The sequence below is a fragment of the Ranitomeya imitator genome, chromosome 6 (assembly GCF_032444005.1).
Source record: "Ranitomeya imitator isolate aRanImi1 chromosome 6, aRanImi1.pri, whole genome shotgun sequence".
Lineage (NCBI taxonomy): Eukaryota > Metazoa > Chordata > Amphibia > Anura > Dendrobatidae > Ranitomeya > Ranitomeya imitator.
In genome coordinates, this window is record NC_091287.1 from 195,454,858 (window position 1) to 195,479,319 (window position 24,462).

At 45.5% G+C, this 24,462-nt stretch overlaps 2 protein-coding genes across 2 annotated transcripts in view; both read left to right on the top strand.

The window, feature by feature from the left end:
- CCT5 (chaperonin containing TCP1 subunit 5) overlaps positions 1 to 24,462 on the top strand; it is a 329,132-nt gene that overhangs the window by 267,140 nt on the left and 37,530 nt on the right. The window lies entirely within an intron of this gene.
- On the top strand, positions 5,360 to 7,388 carry LOC138643635 (uncharacterized). Its single transcript, XM_069732491.1, has 2 exons — positions 5,360 to 5,824; positions 5,919 to 7,388. Exons 1-2 carry the CDS (start codon positions 5,475 to 5,477, stop codon positions 6,799 to 6,801), a joined length of 1,233 nt encoding a protein of 410 aa, XP_069588592.1. The 5' UTR covers positions 5,360 to 5,474; the 3' UTR covers positions 6,802 to 7,388.

Genomic DNA, 24,462 nt, shown 5'->3' on the forward strand with positions numbered 1-24,462 from the left:
TAGAGAGTTTATTAAAAAAGTCCTGGGACACCTCCACAAATCTGCTAAAATCTAATATAGCCTCTACTTGCGTGGCCAGATCTCTATTTATCTGGTTACGCAAACTTGAGGATCACTTGACTCAAGGCACCCCAAGAGAGGAGATTTTAGACTCCCTACCCTTACTACAGAAAGCTACAGGGTTCCTAGCCGATGCATCTGCTGAATCGGTTCGAGTAGCCGCGAAAGCTGCTGTTCTCTCTAACTCGTCCAGGAGAGCACTCTGGATAAAATCCTGGGGAGGCGATTTTGTCTCCAAGTCCAAATTATGTAGCATACCCTTTCAGGGTCATAATGTATTTGGACCCGTCCTGGACGATATTTTGGATAAGGCGGCAGATAAAAAGAAATCTCTCCCTGAGCAAAAGACCCCAAAAAAACGCTTTTTTCGTCCCTCCCGTGATCAAACCTCACAGAGAGGAAAAGGCAAAACGGGAAGATGGAGTTATCCTAAGGGAGGCAGGGGAAAAAATATCCTGGCCCCTCAGGCCCAGCAAACCCCAGATAAACAATGACTGTACTCGGGTCGGGGGTCGACTCTCACGATTTTTCACCGAGTGGCAAAACATCTCCACAAATCAGTGGGTCCTTCGTACCATTCAAGAAGGATTAAAAATAGAATTCGTGAGACCACCCCCACATTGCGTAAAGATAACCTCCCTTCAAAACCCAGATCTCCAAAACTCCTTGTTACAAGATCTACAAAAATTAATACAATCAAATGTGATTTCTCAGGTGCCGAAGTTAGAGGAAGGACGTGGTCATTATTCACGCCTTTTTCTAATAACCAAGCCGTCGGGGAAGAACAGAATTATCATAAATCTGAAACCCTTAAACGATTCTGTCCGATACAGGAGATTCAAAATGGAGACAGTCAAATCCGTGATTCCCCTCATCGGTCAGGGTTGGATGATGGCGACTGTGGACCTGAGGGATGCGTACTACCATGTGCCAATCCATCCAGAGCACAGGAAATTCCTCAGGTTCGCAGTCTCCAAGGGTCACCAAATCAAACATTTTCAGTTCAATGTTCTCCCCTTCGGCATCTCTTCGGCCCCTCGGGTCTTCACAAAGATTATGGCAGAAGCGATAATCTTCATCCGTCAGCAGGGAATATGCATAGTCCCGTATCTAGACGACCTGCTTATCATGGCTCCATCTGCCTCCCGTCTGGAAACAGACGTATCAAAGTCCCTAGAGATATTACAAACCCTGGGTTGGATCCCAAATCTGGAGAAATCGGAGGTCCATCCCTCCACAAGAAGAAAATTCCTGGGGGTGCTACTGGACTCGGATGTAAGAACATCTTTTCTACCCAAAGATCATCAAATCAACCTTGTCCGCAAGGTAACCAAATTCAGAGGCCAGCGTGCACCGACCCTCAGAGAATCGATGTCTGTACTAGGGTCCCTGACCGCATGTATACAATCGGTTTCCTGGGCCCAGGCTCACACACGAACTCTCCAGACTTATGTTCTCCTACATTCCAGGAGACGACAGACTCCATTGAATCAGAAGATTCTTCTCCCTGGCCATGTGAAATCGGCGCTAAAATGGTGGCTAGATTATCAAAATCTCCAGAGAGGGGTCAGCTGGGACCACCTTCCCCTAAAAACACTCCGCTCAGATGCCAGCAAAAGAGGCTGGGGTGCGGTGGTAGAGGGTTTCCACTTTCAGGGACAATGGACATCGGACATCAGCAGCAGCTCCTCGAATCTAAGAGAATTGAAAGCTGTGGAGGAGGCCCTAAAGGCATCATCAGCACTGATCAAAAATCATCACGTTCGTATTTACTCGGACAATATGACCACAGTGGCCTATCTACGACATCAGGGGGGGACAAAGTATGCCTCTCTAAAAGAAGTGGCCACAAGAATATTCTTCTGGGCAGAGAGGAACCTTCTATCGGTCACAGCAGTACATCTGAGGGGATTGGACAACACTCAGGCGGATTTCCTCAGCAGGAAAGACGTTCATCCGGGAGAGTGGTCCCTAAACCAAGCAGTATTTCAGTCCCTAGCCGAAAAATGGGGTACTCCAGAGGTGGATTTGTTCGCCAACAGGCAAAATGCGAAGGTGGAAACATTTTTCTCCCTTCATTACAAAGACAAGGCACAGGGAATAGATGCCTTTTCACACCAGTGGAAATTCAACCTTGCATATGCCTTTCCTCCCATTCCCATGCTGGCGAAAACCCTGCAAAAAATCAGGACAGACGAAGTGACCACAATCTTGGTTGCCCCATTGTGGCCCGGGAGGAGTTGGTACGGCGCCCTATTAGATATGGCCCTGGAAGGTCCCTGCCTTCTACCTCAAAAGACCGATCTCCTACACCAGGGTCCTCTACTACATCCGGACCTAAACAGACTGAACTTGGCTGCATGGCTACTGAAGCCACAATCTTAAAAGCTAAAGGACTCTCAGATGACGTAATCCAGACCCTTCAAAAAAGCAGAAAGGCAGTAACCAATGCCATCTACACTAAGGTCTGGAAAAAATTTACGTCCTGGTGCTTCCCAGAAGTTCCAGACCCCTTCAATCCTGATATAGCAAGGATCTTACAATTTTTACAGAAGGGCTTGGATATAGGCCTTACCCCTAGCACACTCAAAGTACAAGTATCGGCCCTTAGTAGCTTTTTTGACTCAAATTTAGCCAATCACCGCTGGATCAAGCGATTTATGACAGCCGCATCCAGAATTCGTCCTACACTCCGTACTAGGGTACCCTCCTGGGACCTCAATACTGTACTTAACGCACTAACCCAGGATCCATTCGAACCCCTGGATGCTATATCCATAAAAAACTTAACTTTGAAAACAATCTTTCTAGTCGCAATCACTACGGCTAGACGTATTGGTGAATTACAGGCCCTGTCAATACAGGAACCCTATTTAACGGTCACTGCGGATAGCATTGTACTAAAACTAGACCGATCCTTTTTACCCAAGGTGGTCTCAAATTTCCACAGAGATCAGGACATTCTACTTCCTTCTTTTTGCCCAAACCCCTCCAACCCTAAAGAACAGGCCTTCCACACCTTGGATGTTCGCAGGGTGGTTCTATTTTACTTACAACAAACTGAAGCCTGGCGAATTGATCAAAATTTATTCATTCAGTTCTCCGGACGAAATAAGGGAAAGAAGGCGTCAAAAAACACCATCGCAAACTGGATCAAACAGTCTATTTGCTTGGCTTATTCATCGCAGGGACTAGATCCACCTGCCTCTCTGAAGGCACACTCTACCCGAGCAATGGCAACATCGTGGGCAGAGAGGGGGAATGCCTCAGCAGAGCAGATATGCAGAGCCGCCACCTGGTCGTCCATCCATACGTTCACCAGACATTACCGGCTAAATTTCAATAGGGATTTAACGTTTGGCAGACGTGTTCTGCAGGCTGTAGTCCCTCCCTAGAGAAATTAGCTGTTGGTACTACTCCGAAGTGGCTGTCGTGGAAGGTGACTAGAGAAAATAGAATTATTCTTACCGTTAATTCGGTTTCTAGGAACCTTCCACGACAGCACTAATTTCCCTCCCTACCTGATATTCTTATTGGATGATTCCTGCACTTTTGTGGTAACTATACATGCTACTGTGTCCAGGAAAACACTGGCGGTGCAGGAAGGGGAGGGGTATTTAACCTCTTGTGTTCCTGTCCCCTATTAGGGCGGGGAAGACAACCTCCGAAGTGGCTGTCGTGGAAGGTTCCTAGAAACCGAATTAACGGTAAGAATAATTCTATTATTGCACAGCCACGTAGTATATAACAGAACCGACACAGCCACATAGTATAATTGCAGAGATGTATTATATAACAGAGCCCACACAGTATGTAACACAGCCCACGTAGTATATAGCAATGTGGGCACTATATGCGTGGTTCAAAAAAGACTTAGAATAAAAAATAAACATATACTCACCTTCCGAAGGCCCCTTGAAGTCCTGGCGCCTGTGTGCGGTGCACGCGGCAGCTTCCGGTCCCAGGGCTGGTATGAGCGCAGGACCTGTGATGACGTCACGGTCACATAGCGCAATACATCCTTGGCACCGGAACCTGCCACTTGCACTGCCGAGGACAGCGCGCGACGTCGGAAGGTGAGAATAACCTTTTTTTTTATAATTATTTGTAACATTAGATCTTTTTACTGTTGATGCTGCCCAGCCACATAGTATATTGCACAGCCCACGTAGTCTATTGCAGTCACGTAGTATATTGCTCAGCGACGTAGTATACTGCCCAGTCACATAGTATATTGTCCAGCCACATAGTATATTGCCCAGCACAGAGCCACGTAGTATAGAGACTTAAACAAATAAACATATACTCACCTTCCGAAGGACCGTTGGAAGTCCTGCTATACTCACCCTCCGCCGCCTTTTCCGCTCCTCTGGACGCTCCCGGGACCGCTCCATTGCAAGCGCCAGCTTCCGCTCCCAGGGCTGGTGTGAGCAGGAACTTGTCACACACCAGCCCTGGGAGCGGAAGCTGCCCCTTGCAATGGCGCGGTCCCGGGAGCGTCCAGAGGAGCGGGAAAGGCGGCGGCGGAGGGTGAGTATAGCAGGTTTTTTTTTTTTTTATTATTTTTAACATGACATATTTTTACTATTGATGCTGTATAGGCAGCATCAATAGTAAATAGTTGGGGGGACACAGCGGAAACGGAGTGCGTTACACCGCGGGCCATTACCGCTGCCATTAACCCTGTGTGAGCGGAGGGGATTACGGAGCGGGCGCCGGGCAGTGAGTGCAGGGGAGTAGAGGAGGGACTAATCTGACTGTGGCCGTCGCTGACTGCTAGCGGCAGCCATGACAGGCAGCTGCCGAGACCAATCAGCGAATGAATAACCGTGACAGGACAGACAGACGGAAGTGACCCTTAGACAATTATGTGTGTGTAACACACACACACACATATATATATACACATATATACATATATACGCACACACACACTAGATAGTGGCTCGATTCTAACGCATCGGGTATTCTAGAATATTCAGACTGACAGAACTTGTTCAGTGAACGTGACTGAACTATGTCGCACTGTGACTGGCAGAATGTGTTCAGTAAAAGTGAATGAACTACGTCACACTGTGACAGAACTTATTCAGTGGCACTGTGACTGACAGAACTTGTTCAGTAAGGCTGCTTTCACACATCAGGTTTCTTGCCGGATGCGGCGTCGCGCTGCATCGCCGGATCCGGTTTTTTTTTAAAAGAAACCGGAGGCAACCGGATGAGCCGGATCAGGTGTCCGGATCCGGCTCATCCGGTAGCCTCCGGTTCATCCGGTTTTCTTTCTGGTTTTTTACGGATCCGGCTTTAAAAAACGCCCCCTGAAAGGCTAAAAAGGTGATTGGCCGGCTGAAAACTATATATACAGTGTTCTTAACATCTGTGACGGGTTGGAGAGGAGCAAGATACAGAGCAAGATGGATGGCATTATTGCAATGATTCTGCAGAACAACGTGGATTTCATCACAGAGGCGAATCGATTAAAAGCTATTGTGATTGAGAAAGAGGAAGAGAGACAGCATGACATGCGTCCGCGACGACGCAGTTTGTGGATCCACCCCATCACGGCACAGAGAATGACCCGGGGAGTCTTTTCAACATTGTATATGGAGCTTCGAGGTGACCCTGAAAAGTTTTTCAGCTATGTTCGGATGAAAGCGGAGAACTTTGATATTTTGGTGGAGCGGGTTCAACATCTGATAAGGAGGAGTGATACCTATTGCCGATTCTCCATTACCCCGGCTGAGCGTCTGATGGTCACTCTTCGGTAAGCATTCTTTTTGAATCAACTTTTGTTGTGGACTCTTTATTTGATATTTATTTTGAATTTGTAGTAATTTCTGCCTTCCTTTTCTTCCCAGATTCCTAGCAACCGGTGAATCCCTGTCTTCCCTACATTTTCAATTCAGACTGGGCATTTCAACAATATCAGGAATAGTGAGGCACACTTGCCGTGCACTGTGGGACGGTCTGCATGAAGAATACATTCCACATCCCACAATGCAGACATGGGTGGAAGTAGCTGACAGATTCCTGGAAGTGTGCCAGTTTCCCAATTGCTTGGGTGCGGTGGACGGGAAACACATCCGTATTGTGAAACCGGCTGGTTCTGGATCTCAGTATTTCAACTACAAGAAGTACTTTTCCATCGTGCTGATGGCCATCGCCGATGCGGATTACAAATTTGTAGCGGTGGACATTGGGGCGTATGGCCGTTCTAATGATTCACAAGTTTTCAAACTGTCTTCTATGGGGCGGCATTTATATGGACAAACCTTTCAATTTCCCCCACCAAGACCACTGCCTCAAACCTCTGAGCCACCAATGCCATTTGTATGTGTTGGGGATGAAGCTTTTCAGCTTTCAGAGCATCTTTTGAAACCCTACTCCAGCCGTGGTTTAACCAATACTAAAAGAATTTTCAACTACAGACTCACACGTGCAAGGAGAATGGTGGAGTGTGCATTTGGGATCCTAACCGCCAAATGGAGAGTTCTCTTGACATCCATAAACTTAAAGACAGACACTGTGGATGAGGTGGTGAAAGCGTGTGTTGTCCTACACAATTATGTTATATCCAAGGAACAGCTTTCCATTGAGGACCACTCTGCCGAAACCACCTTTACGGATTATAGCAACCAGACATACAGAAGTTCTGCCACAGTTTCCAGAATACGGGATCACTTTGCAGAATATTTTATTTCACCCCAAGGAAGAATACACTGGCAGGATGATAGAGTTTAAATACTTTGTATGTACCTAGTAATAACTTTAACCTTTACCCATGTTGTGTACCAGTTTGGTTTTTACCCTCATGTTGCGTACTTGTTTGGGTTTACCTTTTACCCATGTTGCGTAGCTGTTTGGGTTTACCTTTTAGCAATGTTGGGTACCTGTTTGAGTTTATTTTTAAACCAAGATGTGCATATGTTTGGGTTTTACCCAAAGTACTACTGTTACCAATAAACCTTTAACAAAAGTGTTATTTGTCCCTAATGAATAAATACAAGAGTTTTCAACCAAAAAGTTTTATTAACATAATTAAACAACACGTTAAAAAAAGGGGTAACTAAATGTTTTCATACGTCGGGGTGGAGATACTATCGGAGGCACTGTCTGATAGGGACACTTCGACAGTGGGAGTGTGGAGAGAGGAATGTGATGGTGGGGGAGAATGTTCAACGGTTAGGGGTGAAGGAGTGGAGAAAGCTATTGAGCGGGTGGATAAGAAAGGGGGATTGGGGTTAGAAATTTGGTAGGATGGAGGGGTGTAGGAAATGTTTTGTGAGGATTGGGTGGCAGAATGAGTGATGTGTGTAGAAGATGTTTGGGAAGAGGGTGATAGTCTGCTGGAAGTGGGCAGGGACAGGAGGCGAGGATGAAGTAGATGTGAAGTTGTATGGGTCGGGATCTTCATATGGGTGGGAAGTGGCACGGGCGGGAGGCTGGTAGTGTGGATGGTGGGAAGGGGCATGGGGCTGGTGGGAAGGGGCACGGGAACGCTGAAAGTGTTGTGGCTGTTGGGACGGGGCACGATGTGGATGATGGCGAGTTGGGCGGGATGGGGCAAGGTCAGTTTGGCGGTATGGGTCAGGAGGATGGTACTGGCTGTAGTGATGGACAGTGGAGGAAGGGGGGCAGTTGGAGGATGGTTGGAAAGACTATCTGCTCTAGAGGCTATGAGCGCTAGAGTAGACTGGCAGGATTCCATTACTTGCATCTGCTGAGAAGTAGATAGCGTCTCCATTTGCTCAAGCACCGACTGAAAAAAGTGTTGTTCGGTGACTGTTTTGCCTCTGAACGCATCGTTACCAGAAGTGTATGCATCTCGAGCATACTTTTATTTATGAAATTGAATCCTGCAGCCATTTGCTCGGACAAAACTTTAAGACCGTTCTGGAACGATGCGTTCAGGTGCAAGAACTCGGGAGCATAACTATGTAACTGACCCCTCTGGCGAAACTGCCCCGATGCTACAGGTGTACTAGAGGTGGCTGCAGCAGAGGGGTGGGGTACAGGAATGCTATGTTCTCACCAGCAGCTACGTGCAATGGAACCGGCTAGGATGCTCCAGCGCTCGTGGATGGGAAAGAGGGATCAGTAGAGTGGGAAGGTGCAGAGGGTTCCTCACTGTCAGTGTCCCTCGGTGGCAGCTTCCTGAGGGATCGCCCCAGAAGTGTTCAATTGTGCTGCAGGCTCCGGAGTGCTCCCAGCGGTACTGTGGAAAAAGAGAGAAACAAACAATATACTGTCATTGCATGGCCCTTGCTGAAAGAGCAAAAGAGGTTAGACATGTAAAACATTAGTGCATGTGGTGGGTAATATTTACCTTCGGGTGACCATCGTTGACCTGAGGAACGACAGGGCCCTTGCGTATTTGTACGTGCTCCTGCGTCCTCCAGATCCACTCGGGGCCCGCATCTCTTTATTGAACTCCTTCTTAAAGCGATCTCTGATCCACCGCCACCTTTTCACAATCCGCTCACCTGTTAAAAAAGGAGAAAGACAAAATTGATAAAGATGGTCAGTATGTCCTTTTGGTGTGTAAAATTCTTAACCGTCTGATTTGCATTGTTTCAATATATATACCCCCGCCGTATTCTGGTAAGAAAATTCAAGAGATTTTGGAGCATATGAGAGGGTGGGTCGGGGTTCCTCTTCTGGTGGTTGGAGATGTGAACAATATTGCCGACGACCATTGGGATAAGAGTAATCACGCTCCGCTACGTAGGGACGGTAATGGCACTCCTTTTGGGAATTACCTTAGAGAAATAGGCTGGATTGACTTATGGCGGGTTCGAAACGCTAATACTTATTCTTATTCCTGTTACTCGACCACGTATGGTTCTATGTCTCGTATCGATGTCGCCATGGGCAATGATGGGATGAACGAATTGTTAAGTGAGGTGGAATATAATCCCAGGATTCTATCAGATCATAGTCCAGTTCGGGTATCATTAAAATTATCTGAACAGGTTGGTTCACGGAAGATGGGATGGAAGGTCCACCCCTCCTGGTTACAACTCTTGGACATGGAAAGGGTGGGGGCTGAAATAGAGGAGTTTTTTAGGATTAATGATGGGAGTGCGGAATGCCACGTAGTATGGGACACCATGAAGGCGTATTTAAGGGGGATTCTGTTTCGTGACATTTCACGACATAAGACTAGGACTAGAGTACAGGATCAAGCTATTCTGGAAGAACTGAAGGCAGCTGAGGCAGCATTGGGGGCCCATTGTACTAAGGAGTCTCCGAGTCGGATGAGGAAGGCCCAAGAGGAGGTCAATCAATTATATTTGAGAAGGGCGGAGAGATTGCGGGCCTTTCAAAAAGCGTCTTTTTATTCAGAGGGGGAACAGGTGGGGCATTTACTTTCGGTAGTGGCGTCTGCACAGAGGGACTCCTCTCATGTCTACTCCATTAGGAGGGAAGATGGAATATTGGTTACTCAGGGGGAGCAGATTTTGGAAGTGTTTAGGAAATTCTACAATAAGCTATATACTTCAAGTGTGGACAGGGGGGCTGAGGACATGACGGACTACTTGGAGGGGATTGACCTGCCTAGGTTGAGTAAAGAAGACTGTGAGTTGTTGGAGGAGCCGATTGGGGAGGAAGAATTGGGGGCCGCTTTGGCGGGGGTTGCTGGGGGTAGGGCTCCGGGGGCGGATGGTATTCCAGCTGAGATGTACAAGGTATTGAAAGAAACTTTGTTGGCCAAACTGTCGGAGGTGTATAATAGGTCATTGGAAAGAGGGGAGTTACCTGTTTCAATGAGAGAGGCTATCGTGGTCGTTATCCCTAAGGCCGACAAGGACCCACAATTACCAGAATCCTATAGACCAATCTCACTTTTGACGGCTGACATTAAGATACTGGCAAAAGCTCTGGCAAACAGGTTATCTAGGGTGATTGACAGACTGGTTCACCCGGATCAGTCAGGCTTTATGCCCAATAAATCAACGGCACTTAATCTGAGAAGGTTATTTTTAAATTTGCAAATCCCTTCTGACAATGTTGGCAAACGGGTTGTGGTATCCTTGGACGCTCATAAGGCTTTTGATTGCGTGGAGTGGAGTTATTTGTGGTCAGTACTGGAACGAATGGGGTTTGGACCTAAATTTATCTCATGGGTGCGGCTGTTGTACTCTTCTCCGGTGGCCAAAATTAGAGTGAATGACGCTCTCTCTGAGACTTTCTCTTTATCTAGAGGTACTAGACAGGGCTGCCCTCTGTCCCCGCTGCTCTTCGCCTTGGCGGTGGAACCCCTTGCCGCAAAGATCAGAGGGTCCCGGGAGGTGAAGGGTTTTATGTACGGGGAGGCGGAAGAAAAAGTAGCGTTATACGCTGATGATATCCTGCTCTTCTTGGAGGATTCCGAGGGGACCTTGGTAAAGACGGAGGCCATTATTGAGGAATTCGGGAGTTATTCGGGCTTAAGGATCAATTGGGACAAATCGAATATGATGTTGATAGATGGGGATAGTGGGGACGGTGATGGGGGGGACTCTGTCACAAGGTTGAGGCTAGTTGAGAAATTTAAGTACTTGGGGATTCAGATCGCACTCCCTCTGACTAGCTTTGAGGAACTGAATTTGGCACCTCTTCTGCGTAAGATACGTACCAAGGTCCAGGCGTGGAAAAAGCTACACTTATCGGTAATTGGTAGGATAAACCTGATAAAGATGATTGTGATGCCGCAGTTACTCTGTGTTGCACAATTCCCCTATATGGATATCGCAGAATAGGTTTCGGAGGATTAGATCTTTGTTTGGTGAGCTGATCTGGGGTGGGAAGAGCCCCAGATTTAAACAGGAAACCCTACAGAGACCAAAGACGGAGGGAGGGGTGGCATTGCCCAATCCGTGGTTGTATTTTTTGGCCTCACAGTGTCAGCATTTCAAGGGATGGGGAGATGGGTCAGGTGGGATGCGGGCACCTTGCAGCCTGAGATCATTGATTGGGACAAAGGTGTTGAGTGAGGGCCTAGAGGGGGGACATTTCCGTGAGAAAGGTTCTAAATTTTGCACTGTAAGGCTCATTCACAAGGTGTGGAATAAAGTTAAAGGAATTAGGGGTGTACGGGCACTCACTAGATTCTCACCCATTTGGAACAACTGTGTCCTACAGGAGTTTAGACAGATGGAGGGATTTCATATTTGGAGGGAGGCAGGCATCTCTCGGATGGGCCAGATTTTACATCAGGGTAGAATTAGAGACTTTGAGATATTGCAGGAAGAATTTTTACTCCCGGAGTCTGAGATGTACCAATACCGTCGTCTTTCTCATGCGTACCGGGCACAGTGTAAGAGAGGGCCTGTTGAAATCCAGGTGGATCTTATGCTGGATTTTATCCTTGAAGGGGGAGGCACGAAGGGGGTGATTTCGGGTATATATGAATTCCTTCTATTTTCTTTTCTGGCGGAGCACCCTATTAGAGCAAGGGCGAAATGGGAGGCTGACCTGGGGGCGATTGATGATGACTGATGGGAATCAGTATTGGATTATGTGCCCAAGATATCAATGAGTGAGCCTGGTAGGCTGTCACAATTATTTGTCATTCATAGGGCTTACAGAACCCCAGACATGTTGTTCAAAGCCGGATTAAGGCCTAATTCAGAATGCCCTAGATGCTCGCAGTCCGAAGCAGGCATCCTTCATATGTTGTGGCAGTGTCCCAGGCTGTCCTCCTTTTGGGTGGTGGTGTTGAATAAAGTGGGTTTGGCATATAGTTGTAATGTGCCTCGGGATCCTCTGGTATGTGTTTTGGGCTATGTGGAGGAGGTAATAACTGATAAGCTGTATAAAACGGTTATAGCTAGACTGTTATTTATTGCGCGAAAGTTGATCGCCAAATTCTAGATTAGGGAAGAGCCACCAACAAGGAGAGACTTTATGAAGCAAGTGGACCATATCATTGCTTTGGAGAAGAGTATCTACGTTAGGAGGAACAAGATGGACCTCTTTGACAGGTTGTGGAGCCCGTGGCTTGAATCAATGTGACCTGAAGACCTTTTGCCCCTATGGAAATATTTTTTGACAAGTCATCTTCCTCTTCTTGTACTTTTGTATGTGATAATTTAGTGGGGGATGACTCTTGACAGGTCTCTAGTGGGTGGGGGGAAGGGGGGTGGGAGTTTGGTTTGGGACTAAATAAGTTTTCTAACAAAAAAAAGTATTGTGTATTTGTATATTGCTGAAAACAAACTATTCCTTTTATTGTCTATGCACAATTTTGATGGTTTAATAAAAATATCTGATTCAAAAAAAAAATAAAAAAGAGAAAGACAACTTGGTTAGAAACGGCATTTTAGAAAGCATCACCAAAACTGAACTGAAGATAGTTCTTGAATCTGGGCCTGAACATCAAGGTCCTCCCACCTCGTTATCAGTTCGCGGCAGATTTGCTCCCGGAGTCGACGGGTCACTGAGATCAGCATGGCGGCGGTCACCCATATTCCACAACGGCTCCCTGTCTCGGACAAGATCGATGAGGAGGTCAATATCAAGGCCGACCTCCTCACCGTCCGAATCTGGAGCACGCTGTGCAACCTGTTTGAAAAGGGGGAAAAAAATTAACACCAAATTTGAAACATTGCTAACCTCCACCCAAAAAATAACAAAAAACCTACATGACGACGGCCGCCACGTGAATGTCGCCGACGACCCTGGGAGCCACTGGAAGAACCTATTGCTTGGGCACCAGATTCAGAACTCTAGAAGAAAAAAAGAAAAAATGATGTGCTTGTTGGTAGCCATTCTATGTGTTGTGTGCCATGTGATATATATGTTTTGTATGTGTTGTGTGAGGTTTGAAAGTATCAGTTTCTATGTATTTGGTTGTAAGAATCTAGTGTTATGTTTTGTGTGTAGTGTAGGGTGTGTTTCCGCAATACATCACAGATATATACCAATTGTGAGCCCTCTCCGTGTGTTTCTCCACCCCTTCCCTCATCTTCGGGGACCACCTCTTCTCCTGGGGAGTCTGCCTCATCAGCTTCCTACGATGAAAGATAAAAAAAATACATGGTGTACACACACACCTTAGGTTCATACTTACCTCTGTGCGTTGACAGCGAGGAGGAGGAGGGCTCCCCGAAGACATGGCTGCAGGCTCTCGGCTCTGTGGCTGGCTCTCGGCTCTGTGGCTGGCTCTCGGCTCTGTGGCTGGCTCTCTGGCAGGTTTCTGGCTCCTTCCGTCTTGGCAGGGTGTTGGCTCTTCTGCTTTTGGGCTGGAAATGGCTGAAGGCCTCATGGCCCTGCTTTATATATAGTCCAGGGGGCTGATCAAAGTTTTTTGAGCATGCTCAGTGTAAAAAGCCGGATACGGCCGCCGGATCCGACTTTTTCCCGGATCCGGCGCTTTCCGGCGTCCATAGACATGCATTGATGTAAAAAGCCGGAAAGGCCAGATCCGGCCTTTCCGGCTTTTTCGCCGGAGACAAAAAACTTTACAGTAGACGTTTTCCCCAGACGCCGGAATCGGCTCGACGCTGGATCCAGCATCGGACCGGAAGGAACGCTGGGCCATCCGACGCCAATAATATTCAATGGGGGAAATGCCGGATCCGGTTTCTCCGGTTTTCTATTCCGTTTTTTATCGGAAGAGCCGGAATTCGCCTGAAACAAAAAACCTGATGTGTGAAAGCAGCCTTAGACGATTATATTGTAGACTCTCTTTTTTTTTTTTTTTTTTTCTAATTTTCACTGCTCAATGTTCTAAATTTCTGTGAAGCACCTGGGGGTTCAAAGTGCTCACCACATATCTATACATTCCTTGAGGGGTCTAGATTCCAAAATGGGTCACTTGTGGCGGGTTTTCGGTGTTGGGCACATCAGGAGCTTTCCAAACGGGACATGGCGTCTGCAAATGATTCCAGCAAATTTTGTGTTCAAAAAGTCAAATGATGCACCTTCCTTTTTGAGCCCCACCGTAGTACAAAACAGTAGGTTTTCCCTCATATGGAGTATCAACGTACTCAGGAGAAACTGCGCAGCAAATTGTACTGTGCAATTTTTCCTGTTACCTTCATGAAAATGCAAAATTTTGGGCTAAAAATAACATTTTTGTTTGCAAAATTTGATTTTTTTTTATTTTCATGACTCGTTTATAAACTTATGTAAAGCATCTGGGGGTTCAAAGTGCTTACCATACAGCTAGATAAGTTACCTGAGGGGTTCTAATTTCCAAAATGGTGTCACTTGTGGGGGATTTTCACTGTTTGTTCACATCAGGGACTCTCCAAACGCATAAGTGGTGTTCAGTAATTGTTCCAATAAACTTTGTATTCAAAAAGTCATGTGGCGCTCCTTCCCTTCCGAGCTCTGCCATCCTACCAAACAATGGGTTTCCCCCACATTTAGGGTATCGGCATGCTTAGGAAAGAAAGAAAAAAAAAAAAGGACCACAAAATTTGTTGTGCAATTTCTCCTGTTCCTCTTGCAAAAATAAAAAAATGGGTCTAAAGTAAAGTTTTTGTGAAAAAAAGTGAAATGTTAAGTTTTTTTCCCCCACATTCCAAAAATTCCTGTGACACACCTGAAGGGTTAATAAACTTCTTCATTGTGGTTTTGAGCACTATGAAGGGAGCACTTTTTTAGAATGGTGTCACTTTGGGGTATGTTCTGTCATATATTTTGCGAGAAATTGCTGGTCAACTTATAACCTTTATAATGTTCTGACAAAAAATTGTTTATGTAAAGTAGACATGTTGGAAATATTTACTAACTATTTTGTGATAACTCTCAAAATTTTTGCTAAATTTCATTTTTGTCGCAAATAAAAGCAAATCATATCGAATAAATTTTACCACAATCACAAAGCATATAATATGTCACGAAAAAACAATCTCAATCAGTGGGATCTGTTAAAGTATTCCAGAGTTAGTGCCTCATCATAATAACACTGTTTAGAATTGTAAACATTGGCCTTGTCATTAACTTGCAAACTTCCTTGGGGAGCAAATGGGTTAATACCATAGTAGCTTGATAGGCAGGAAGTCAAATGTGACTCTCCAGGTGTGCGAAGTAGATTACAAACGTTCATTGGCTAGTATTGCAAATGGTGGGACCTCTAATGCAGCATCGTAGGAGCGTTCGCAGATGGATTTTAAGCAAGTGCGCTCACGGAGATCAAGTGTTATAACTGATGTATACTGCACTGTATAAAAAGAAAGCCCAGGTCGGTGGTATTTCTGTTAACTACTCTAGTCTTTCTGGGTATGACGTGCGACTGGCGCAACAGTATCGTTGTCTAGATGAAGTAGAACACCAACATGTTTACGAAAAATCCTGTTTTAGCTCAAAAGGGCATAGCCCTCAATCGCTACCAGTCACCTTATAAAACGTGTTCGCCTGTCCATGAATCGACCCTTTGTTCTTTGGTTCACAAACACTTAACCCCTTAGCGACGGAGCCAAATTTTTGAAATCTGACCAGTGTCACTTTATGTGGTAATAACTCTGCAATGCTTCAAATCTCAGTGATTTTAAATGTTTTTTTTCATGACACATTATACTTTATGATAATGTTAAATTTAGTTCAATATGTTTTGTTTATTTATAAAAAAATATCAAAAATTTTAGAAAAATGTTGAAAATTTAGCATTTTTCAAACTTTGAATGATTATCCCTTTAATCCAGATGGTCATAACACAGCAAACCATTAAAAAATAACATTTCCCTCATGTCGGCTTTACATCCGTACCATTTGTAAAATGTTATTTTATTTTGTTAGCATTTTAGGAGGATTAAAAATGTAGCAGCAATTTTTCATTTTCTCAAGGAAATTTACAAAATTAATTTTTTTAGGGACTTATCCATGTTTGAAGTGACTTTAGGGGTCTCCTGTATTGGGAAACCCCCAAATGTGATACCATTTTAAAAACGGCACCCCCAGACAGGGCTGCCACTAGAAATTTCAGGGCCCCATACTGGCAAAATTTTCGGGGCCCCCTTGAAACTCCGCCCAGGCTCCACCCCAGCCCCGCCTCCAGGCTCCACCCCTCGAACTGTCCACAGTCCCACCGCTCTCTCTTGGAAAATCTCCACTTCTCACCTATCACACATTGACAGTTCCCATCACCAGATCACACATATAGCCGGCAGCTTTTGTTTTGGCCAAAAGATTTTTTAAGCCGCCACCATAACACGGTAGACACTTTTGGCCGGGCCCTACTCTACTGTAACCTACTAAATATTTGTTAAAATATGCAATACAATTTAGGTATATTTTTATTTATTTTTCAATTTTTAAAATGACCTGTAATACTGCATACAAGGAACAAATACCACCGCACTATGACCAGATGACATATTACCACCACAGTGATCGAATAATATAAAATACAAGGAACAAATACCGCTACACCATGACCAGACCGCATATAACCACAAATGACTGAATCTATATATATAATTGTCTAAGGGTTTTTCCGTCTGTCTGTCTGTCTGTCCTGGAAATCCCGCGTCTCTGATTGGTCGAGGCTGCTAGGCCTCGACCAATCGGCGACGGGCACAGCGACGATGTCATAAAGGACGTAGACATCCCGCATCTCTGATTGGTCGAGGCTGCCAGGCCTCGACCAATCAGCAACGGGGACAGCGACGATGATGTCATAAAAGACGTAGAAATCCCACGTTTCTGATTCAGCGACGGGCACAGTATCGACGTAGATGTCATAATGGTTGCCATGGCGACGATGATGTCATAAAGGTTGCCTCGACCAATCAGCGACGGGCACAGTCTGCCGCGAATTCTGGAATCCTCATTGTCCATATACTACGGGGACATGCATATTCTAGAATACCCGATGCGTTAGAATCGGGCCACAATCTAGTACTACAATACTGATCAGTAATTAAAAAAAACCACAATACTATCACCAGCAGTGCCATTATACACAGGAGATCTGTAATTAGTATGCAGTGTCTGTGTACAGGTAATACAGTGATCACCGGTGACATTATACACAGGAGCTCTGTATTTAATGTATAGGTAATACAGTGATCACTGGTGACATTGTACACAGGACCTCTGTATATAGTATACAGTGTATAGTGTCAGTGTATAGGTAACACTGACTCACCAGTGACATCTCTAGGTGAAGTCCTTCATCTTTCATCCAGCACAGACCGCCATCACTTCATCCAGCCAGGACTCATCTCTGCAGGAAATAAAACAGTTATCTCGAGTTCCGCTTGTAGAACACATTACTTAATTTTCCCAACTTCTACATTACACCACATGAAGAAGGCAACATAGTATCACTCTACACAGTAACAGGACCTCCCCCCCCCATTTAAAACAGTATACTCAAAAAATAAAATAAATACATCACTGCAATAATAATATCCCTTAATTAGCCCCTATGGTAATATTCGCCATCCTAGCCCCCGTGTGTCTCATTCCAGGCTCCAGCCATATGTTCTCCCATCCTGCCCTCATGGGTATCCATTCTGCCCCATATAATCTCCCCATCTGTCTCCATCCTGCCCCATCTGTGTCCAATCCTGCCCCATCTGTGTCCAATCCTGCCCCATCTGTGTCCAATCCTGCCCCATCTGTGTCCAATCCTGCCCCATCTGTGTCCAATCCTGCCCCATCTGTGTCCAATCCTGCCCCATCTGTGTCCAGCACTTTGCCCAGTCTGTGTGCAATCCTGCCCCATCTGTGTCCAGCACTCTGCCCCATCTGTTTCCAATCCTGCCTCATCTCTGTCCAGCACTCTGCCCCATCTCTGTCCAGCACTCTGCCCCATCTCTGTCCAGCACTCTGCCCCATCTCTGTCCAGCACTCTGCCCCATCTCTGTCCTGCACTCTGCCCCATCTCTGTCCTGCACTCTGCCCCATCTCTGTCCTGCACTCTGCCCCATCTCTGTCCAGCACTCTGCCCCATCTCTGTCCAGCACTCTGCCCCATCTCTGTCCAGCACTCTGCCCAGCACTCTGCCCCCCCCCCCCCCGTGTCCAGCTTTACTGCCCCCCGGCCCCCACCCCGTGTCCAGCTTTACTGCCCCCCGGCCCCCACCCCGTGTCCAGCTTTACTGCCCCCCGGCCCCCACCCCGTGTCCAGCTTTACTGCCCCCCGGCCCCCACCCTGTGTCCAGCTTTACTGCCCCCGGGCCCCCACCCTGTGTCCAGCTTTACTGCCCCCGGGCCCCCACCCTGTGTCCAGCTTTACTGCCCCCCGGCCCCCACCCCGTGTCCAGCTTTACTGCCCCCCGGCCCCCACCCTGTGTCCAGCTTTACTGCCCCCCGGCCCCCACCCTGTGTCCAGCTTTACTGCCCCCCGGCCCCCACCCTGTGTCCAGCTTTACTGCCCCCCGGCCCCCACCCTGTGTCCAGCTTTACTGCCCCCCGGGCCCCCACCCTGTGTCCAGCTTTACTGCCCCCCGGCCCCCACCCTGTGTCCAGCTTTACTGCCCCCGGGCCCCCACCCTGTGTCCAGCTTTACTGCCCTGGGCCCAAAACCTCCCCCCCCCCCGCATCACAGCTCTCAAAAAAAACAAAAAAGTTCTACTTACCTGCCGCGCTCCTCTCTCCACGCAGCTGCACCGTGCACTCGCCGGCGACTGACGTCAGACGCCGGCGACCTGCACGCTGCGGCTGGCGGCTGTTAACTATTGACGCGCGGGCCCGCACGTCAATAGCGTACAGCTGTAGCGCCGGCCGCCGCTAAGGGCCCGGTTCAGCCTGCGGCTGCCGGTAGCGGGCCCCCTCTGCTCACCGGGCCCCATACGCTAGTCACGGCTGTAGTGCCCTGATGGCGGCCCTGCCCCCAGATATATTGAAAACTGCTGTCAGGTAGTTTAACAACTCTTCAGGTGCTTTACAGGAATTAATTCAAAGTGGCATGATAGGAATGAAAATGTGCAGTTTTACCACCTAAATGTCTCTAACTTCTGAACAGATTACTACAGCAGTCAGACTCTAAGGCCGCTATTTGGTCATGAATTGCCATGGCAAACATCAGGACCACAAAAGCATGATCTGAGGGCACCAATTTGGTTAAATAGAAAGCCCCCACACTCTGTTAACCATTTATAATGTAGTCACTATTGACAGCAGCATCTAAGGGGTTAAACAGAGTTGGATGGTGCAAACATTGATCGTGGCTGATGCAGCAAGTTGTGAGCTATAGTGGACAGCCGACAGCTGCGGGATTGTCACCTGTATGGGGAGGCTATTCTCTTATATATCAGGTCAGTTAAAAGACGTATTGGCTGTAATTAAGGGGTTAAAGGAAATTAGTTTTTTTTTATTTTATAGTTTCTTAATGTAAAGTATAAAATGTAACTAGCAAAGTCATGTTTTACTTCATATTTTAATGCTTGTCAAAATAAAATACAAGATATCTTATGTAATATTATGTTTGAAGAAATGCTTAAAAATGTGTGTACATACAGTACAGACCAAAAGTTTGGACACACCTTCTCATTTAAAGATTTTTCTGCATTTTCATGACTATGAAAATTGTACATTCACACTGAAGGCATCAAAACTATCAATAAACACATGTGGAATTATATACTTAACAAAAAAGTGTGAAGAAACTGAAGCTCATCAAGAGAATGCCAAGAGTGTGCAAAGCAGTCATCAAAGCAAAAGCTGGCTACTTTGAACTTTTTTGTTAAGTATATAATTCCACATGTGTTAATTCATAATTTTGATGCCTTCAGTGTAAATGTACAATTTTCATAATCCTGAAAATACAGAAAAATCTTTAAATGAGAAAGTGTCCAAACTTTTGATCTGTACTGTATGTAAATCCTTAAAAAGTGAAGATAGTTTTATCAAAGAAATATGCTTCTATTACAAAGTTAACATATTTTGGTTGTTCTTTTTAAACTGTGACCAGTTAAAAAAAAAAAAAAAAAATCGGCAATTTATAACAATTTTTGATTGAAGGTATCATCATGATTTGGTACACATGTTGCCAACAGGCCAAATTAGGCCCATGAGCTGATATCATTTAGGCTTTCACACTAGCGTCGTACGACGCAATGCGTTGTGGCGACGTACCAACCCTTTATCACCCCCATAGGTAGGGAAAATAATAAAATTAAGAAAATATATATTTTTTTCCACTAGGATTAGGGCTAGGGTTAGTGTTGGGGTATGTGCACACGGTGCGGATTGGCCGCGGATCCGCAGCGGATTGGCCGCTGCAAATTCGTAGTAGTTTTCCATCAGGTTTACAGTACCATGTAAACCTATGCAAAACCAAATCCGCTGTGCCCATGGTGTGGAAAATACCGTGCGGAAACACTGCATTGTATTTTCCGCAGCATGTCAATTTTGTGCAGATTCCACAGCGTTTTACACCTGTTCCTCAATAGGAATGCGCAGGTGAAATCCGCACAAAAAAACACTGGAAATCCGCTGTAAATCCACAGGTAAAATGCAGTGCCTTTTACCTGCGGATTTTTCAAAAATCGTGCGGAAAAATCTCACACGAATCCGCAACGTGGGCACATAGCCTTAGGGTTGGAATTAGGGCTAGGGTTGAAAATGGGGTTAAGATTAGGCTTGTGGTTAGGGTTAAGGATAGGGTTAGGGGTGTGTTGGGGTTAAAGTTGTGGTTAGGGTTGGAATTAGGGTTGGGATAAGGGTTACGGGTGTGTTGAGGTTAGGGTTGTGGTTAGGGGTGTGTTGGGGTTATGGTTGTGATTGGGGTTATGGCTACAGTTGGGATTAGGGTTAGGGGTGTGTTGGTTAGAATTGAGGGGTTTCCACTGTTTAGGCACATCAGGGGTCTCCAAACGCAACATGGCACCACCATTGATTCCAGCCAATCTTGCATTCAAAAAGTCAAATGGTGCTCCCTCCCTTCCGAACCCCGACGTGCGACCAGTGGTTTACCCTCACATATGGGGTACCAGCGTACTCAGGACAAACTGGGCAACAACTATTGGGGTCCAATTTCTCCTGTTACCTTTTGAAAATAAAAAATTGCTTGCTAAAACATAATTTTTGAGGAAAGAAAAATTATTTTTTATTTTCACGGCTCTGCGTTATAAACTTCTGTGAAGCAATTGGGGGTTAAAAGTGCTCACCACACATCTAGATAAGTTCCTTGGGGGGTCTAGTTTCCAAAATAGGGTCACTTGTGGGGGGTTTCTACTGTTTAGGCACATCAGGGGCTCTGCAAATGCAACGTGACGCCCGCAGACCATTCCATCAAAGTCTGCATTTCAAAAGTCACTACTTCCCTTCCGAGCCCCGACGTGTGCTCACAGTGGTTTATCCCCACATATGGGATATCAGTGTACTCAGGACAAACTGGACAACAACTTTTGGGGTCCAATTTCTCCTGTTACTCTTGTGAAAATAAAAAATTGCAGGCTAAAAAATTATTTTTTAGGAAAAAAAATTATTTTTTATTTTCACGGCTCTGCGTTATAAACTTCTATGAAGCACTTGAGGGTTTGAAGTGGTCACCGCACATCTAGATTAGTTCCATGGGAGGTCTAGTTTCCAAAATGGGGTGACATGTGGGGGAGCTCCAATGTTTAGGCACGCAGGGGCTCTCCAAACGCGACATGGTGTCTGCTAACGATTGGAGCAAATTTTTCATTCAAAAAGTCAAATGGCGCTCCTTCCCTTCCGAGCCTTACCGTGTGTACAAACAGTGGTTTGTGACCACATATGAGGTATCTGTGTACTCAGGAGAAATTGCCCAACACATTTTAGGATCCATTTTATCCTGTTGCCCATGTGAAAATGAAAAAATTGAGGCTAAGATAAATTTTTTGTTCTAAAAAAGTATTTTCATTTTTACGGATCAATTTGTGAAGCACCTGGGGGTTCAAAGTGCTCACTATGCATCTAGATAAGCTGCTTGGGGGGTATAGTTTCCAAAATGGGGTCACTTGTTGGGAAGCTCCAATGTTTAGGCACACAGGGGCTCTCCAAATGCGACATGGTGTCCGCTAAAGATTGGAGCCAATTTTTCATTGAAAAAGTCAAATGGCGCTCCTTCCCTTCAGATCCCTGTCGTGCACCCAGACAGTGGTTCCCCCCCACATATGAGGTATCGGCGTACTCAAGACAAATTGTACAATAACGTTTGGGGTCCAGTTTCTCTTTTTACCCTTGGGAAAATAAAAAAAATTGTTGCTAAAACAATCATTTTTGTGCCTAAGAAGTTCATTTTTTCCTTCCATGTTGCTTCTGCTGCTGTGAAGCACCTGAAAGGTTAATAAACTTCTTGAATGTGGTTTTGAGTACCTTGAGTTTTTAGAATGGTGTCACTTTTGGGTATTTTCAGCCATACAGACCCCTCAAAGTGACTTCAAATGTGAGGTGGTCCCTACAAAAAAAAAATGGTTTTGTAAATTTCGTTGTAAAAATGAGAAATCGCTGGTCAAATTTTAACCCTTATAACTTCCTAGCAAAAAAAATGTTGTTTCCAAAATTGTGCTGATGTAAAGTAGACATGTGGGAAATGTTATTTATTAACTATTTTGTGTCACAACTCTCTGGTTTAACGGAATAAAATTTTTAAATTTTGAAAATTGCGAAATTTTCAAAATTTTAGCCAAATTTCCATTTTTTTCACAAATAAACGCAAAAATTATTGACCTAAATTTACCATTAACATGAAGCCCAATATGTCACGAAAAAACAATCTCAGAACCGTTAAGATCCGTTGAAGCGTTCCCGAGTTATTACCTCATAAAGGGACACTGGTCAGAATTGTAAAAAACGGCCAGGTCATTAAGGTCAAAATAGGCTGGGTCATGAAGGGGTTAAAGCGAAAAACCGCGAAAAATCTGCAACGTGTGCACACAGCCTTAATACCATTTTTTTTTCTTTTCTACATTCTTGAGGCTTTTGATGTCTGTCTTGTCGAATTGCCAGTGTGCTTGTTTTACTTGTTTCTTAAAGATCCAAAATTTGCCATCTTAAAGGGCCCCAGAGAAAGACACCCAGCATCAATTACCCTGCCCTCCACCCCTCCTCTCTTGAATACACCCATTCTGTAGCAAAGCACACTACAGTAGGAATTGGGTCCTGCATAAAGTGCCTGGATCTAGTGCTCTTCCCTGCGAGGTCACTTACCCCTGCAGCAAATGGTGAATGTGGAGTTGTGTACCTGAAGGGGTAATGGCATTTCCCTGGTTTTGTACCTGGGATGCACCATTTCATCTACACTGCAGTGCCCCAGTAATCACGAGATTCATTAAAGGAGTTGTCCATTTTAACATGAGAAGTCTGCACTCACTCCATGTGACTGTAGACTTGTGAATCGTTTCGGCGCCCGGAACAGCCGTCACATGACCGCAAGTATGCGATATGCAAACTGGCCAGAACCTGACTAGACTGTTTTCAGCCTCCTGCAATATACTAGTATTGAGCGTGCCAAAAACTCCTGGCCAGGAGTTTGCATATCGTATACTTGCAGTCACATGATGGCTGTTCCTGGCGCTGACACCAGAGAATCGTCACAGCATTAAGTGCATGCACTGGGAGGGTTCATAAGCCTGTTGTCACACAGAATGACTGCAGGCTTGTCATTTTAAATCAGACAACACCTTTAACCCCTTCACAATGTACGACATACTTACATTTGTTCATATGTGAAAACGTCCTCAATTGTAGACATTGTTTTAATAAATATCAACTTTGTCAAAGTTTTTAAGTTTGTCCCTATGTAATTGAGTTTGACACTCAGTTCAGTTACATGATTACCATTTAGGCTGCTTGCTGAGATTGAATAGAGTAAAAAGACATGCAGGCTAATTCAGTTCAGTGACATGATTACCAGTAAGAAGATGGATGTTAATAACTTGCCATGGAGTAACTGCCCTTTAGCTTGATTCTTAGCTAATGCGATGCTTTGCTGAATGCGTGCGACCCCACACGTCACTGAACTAGCCTGTATGTCTTTTTACTCCATTCAATCTCCGCAAGCAGCCTGAATGGTAATCATGTCATTCAACGCCTTTGCTACAATTCATCAGTTACATGGTTTCCAGTACTTACTGTTGTAGCTCCAGGGAGGGATCTCTGTAGATGTTTCTCAGCAGAGGTGCTATAGTATAGAGATGCAATCAGGATGGGGTCTTTGATCACCTTCTCCATACCAGGATGTGTTGAGCAGCTGTCTCTAATTTATAACTAACCAGCTCCCATAATCCCGCTCTCCTCTCCCTGCACTAGGGGCCTATAAATTTAGATTCATTTTTAGGGGTGCACACGTGTGGGGTCGCACGCATTCAGCAAAGCATTGCATTAGCAAAGCATTGCATTAGCTAAGCATCAAGTTATAGGGCAGTTACTCCATAGCAGTTAGTCAGGGCAGGATTCAGGCACCCACACTCTTCTCTCCCTTTTGTCCATGTGCTTTTTTCCTATCCTCCTATGTTCCCTTGCAATCCACATTCACCACGCAATCCCCCCTCCC

What these genes read in the sequence shown, in the direction of transcription:
- LOC138643635 (XM_069732491.1), top strand. Translation starts at nt 5,475, where the DNA reads ATGGATGGCATTATTGCAATGATTCTGCAGAACAACGTGGATTTCATC. An exon ending in CGTCTGATGGTCACTCTTCG is followed by an intron (nt 5,825 to 5,918) that starts GTAAGCATTCTT and finishes TTTTCTTCCCAG; the next exon opens with ATTCCTAGCAACCGGTGAAT.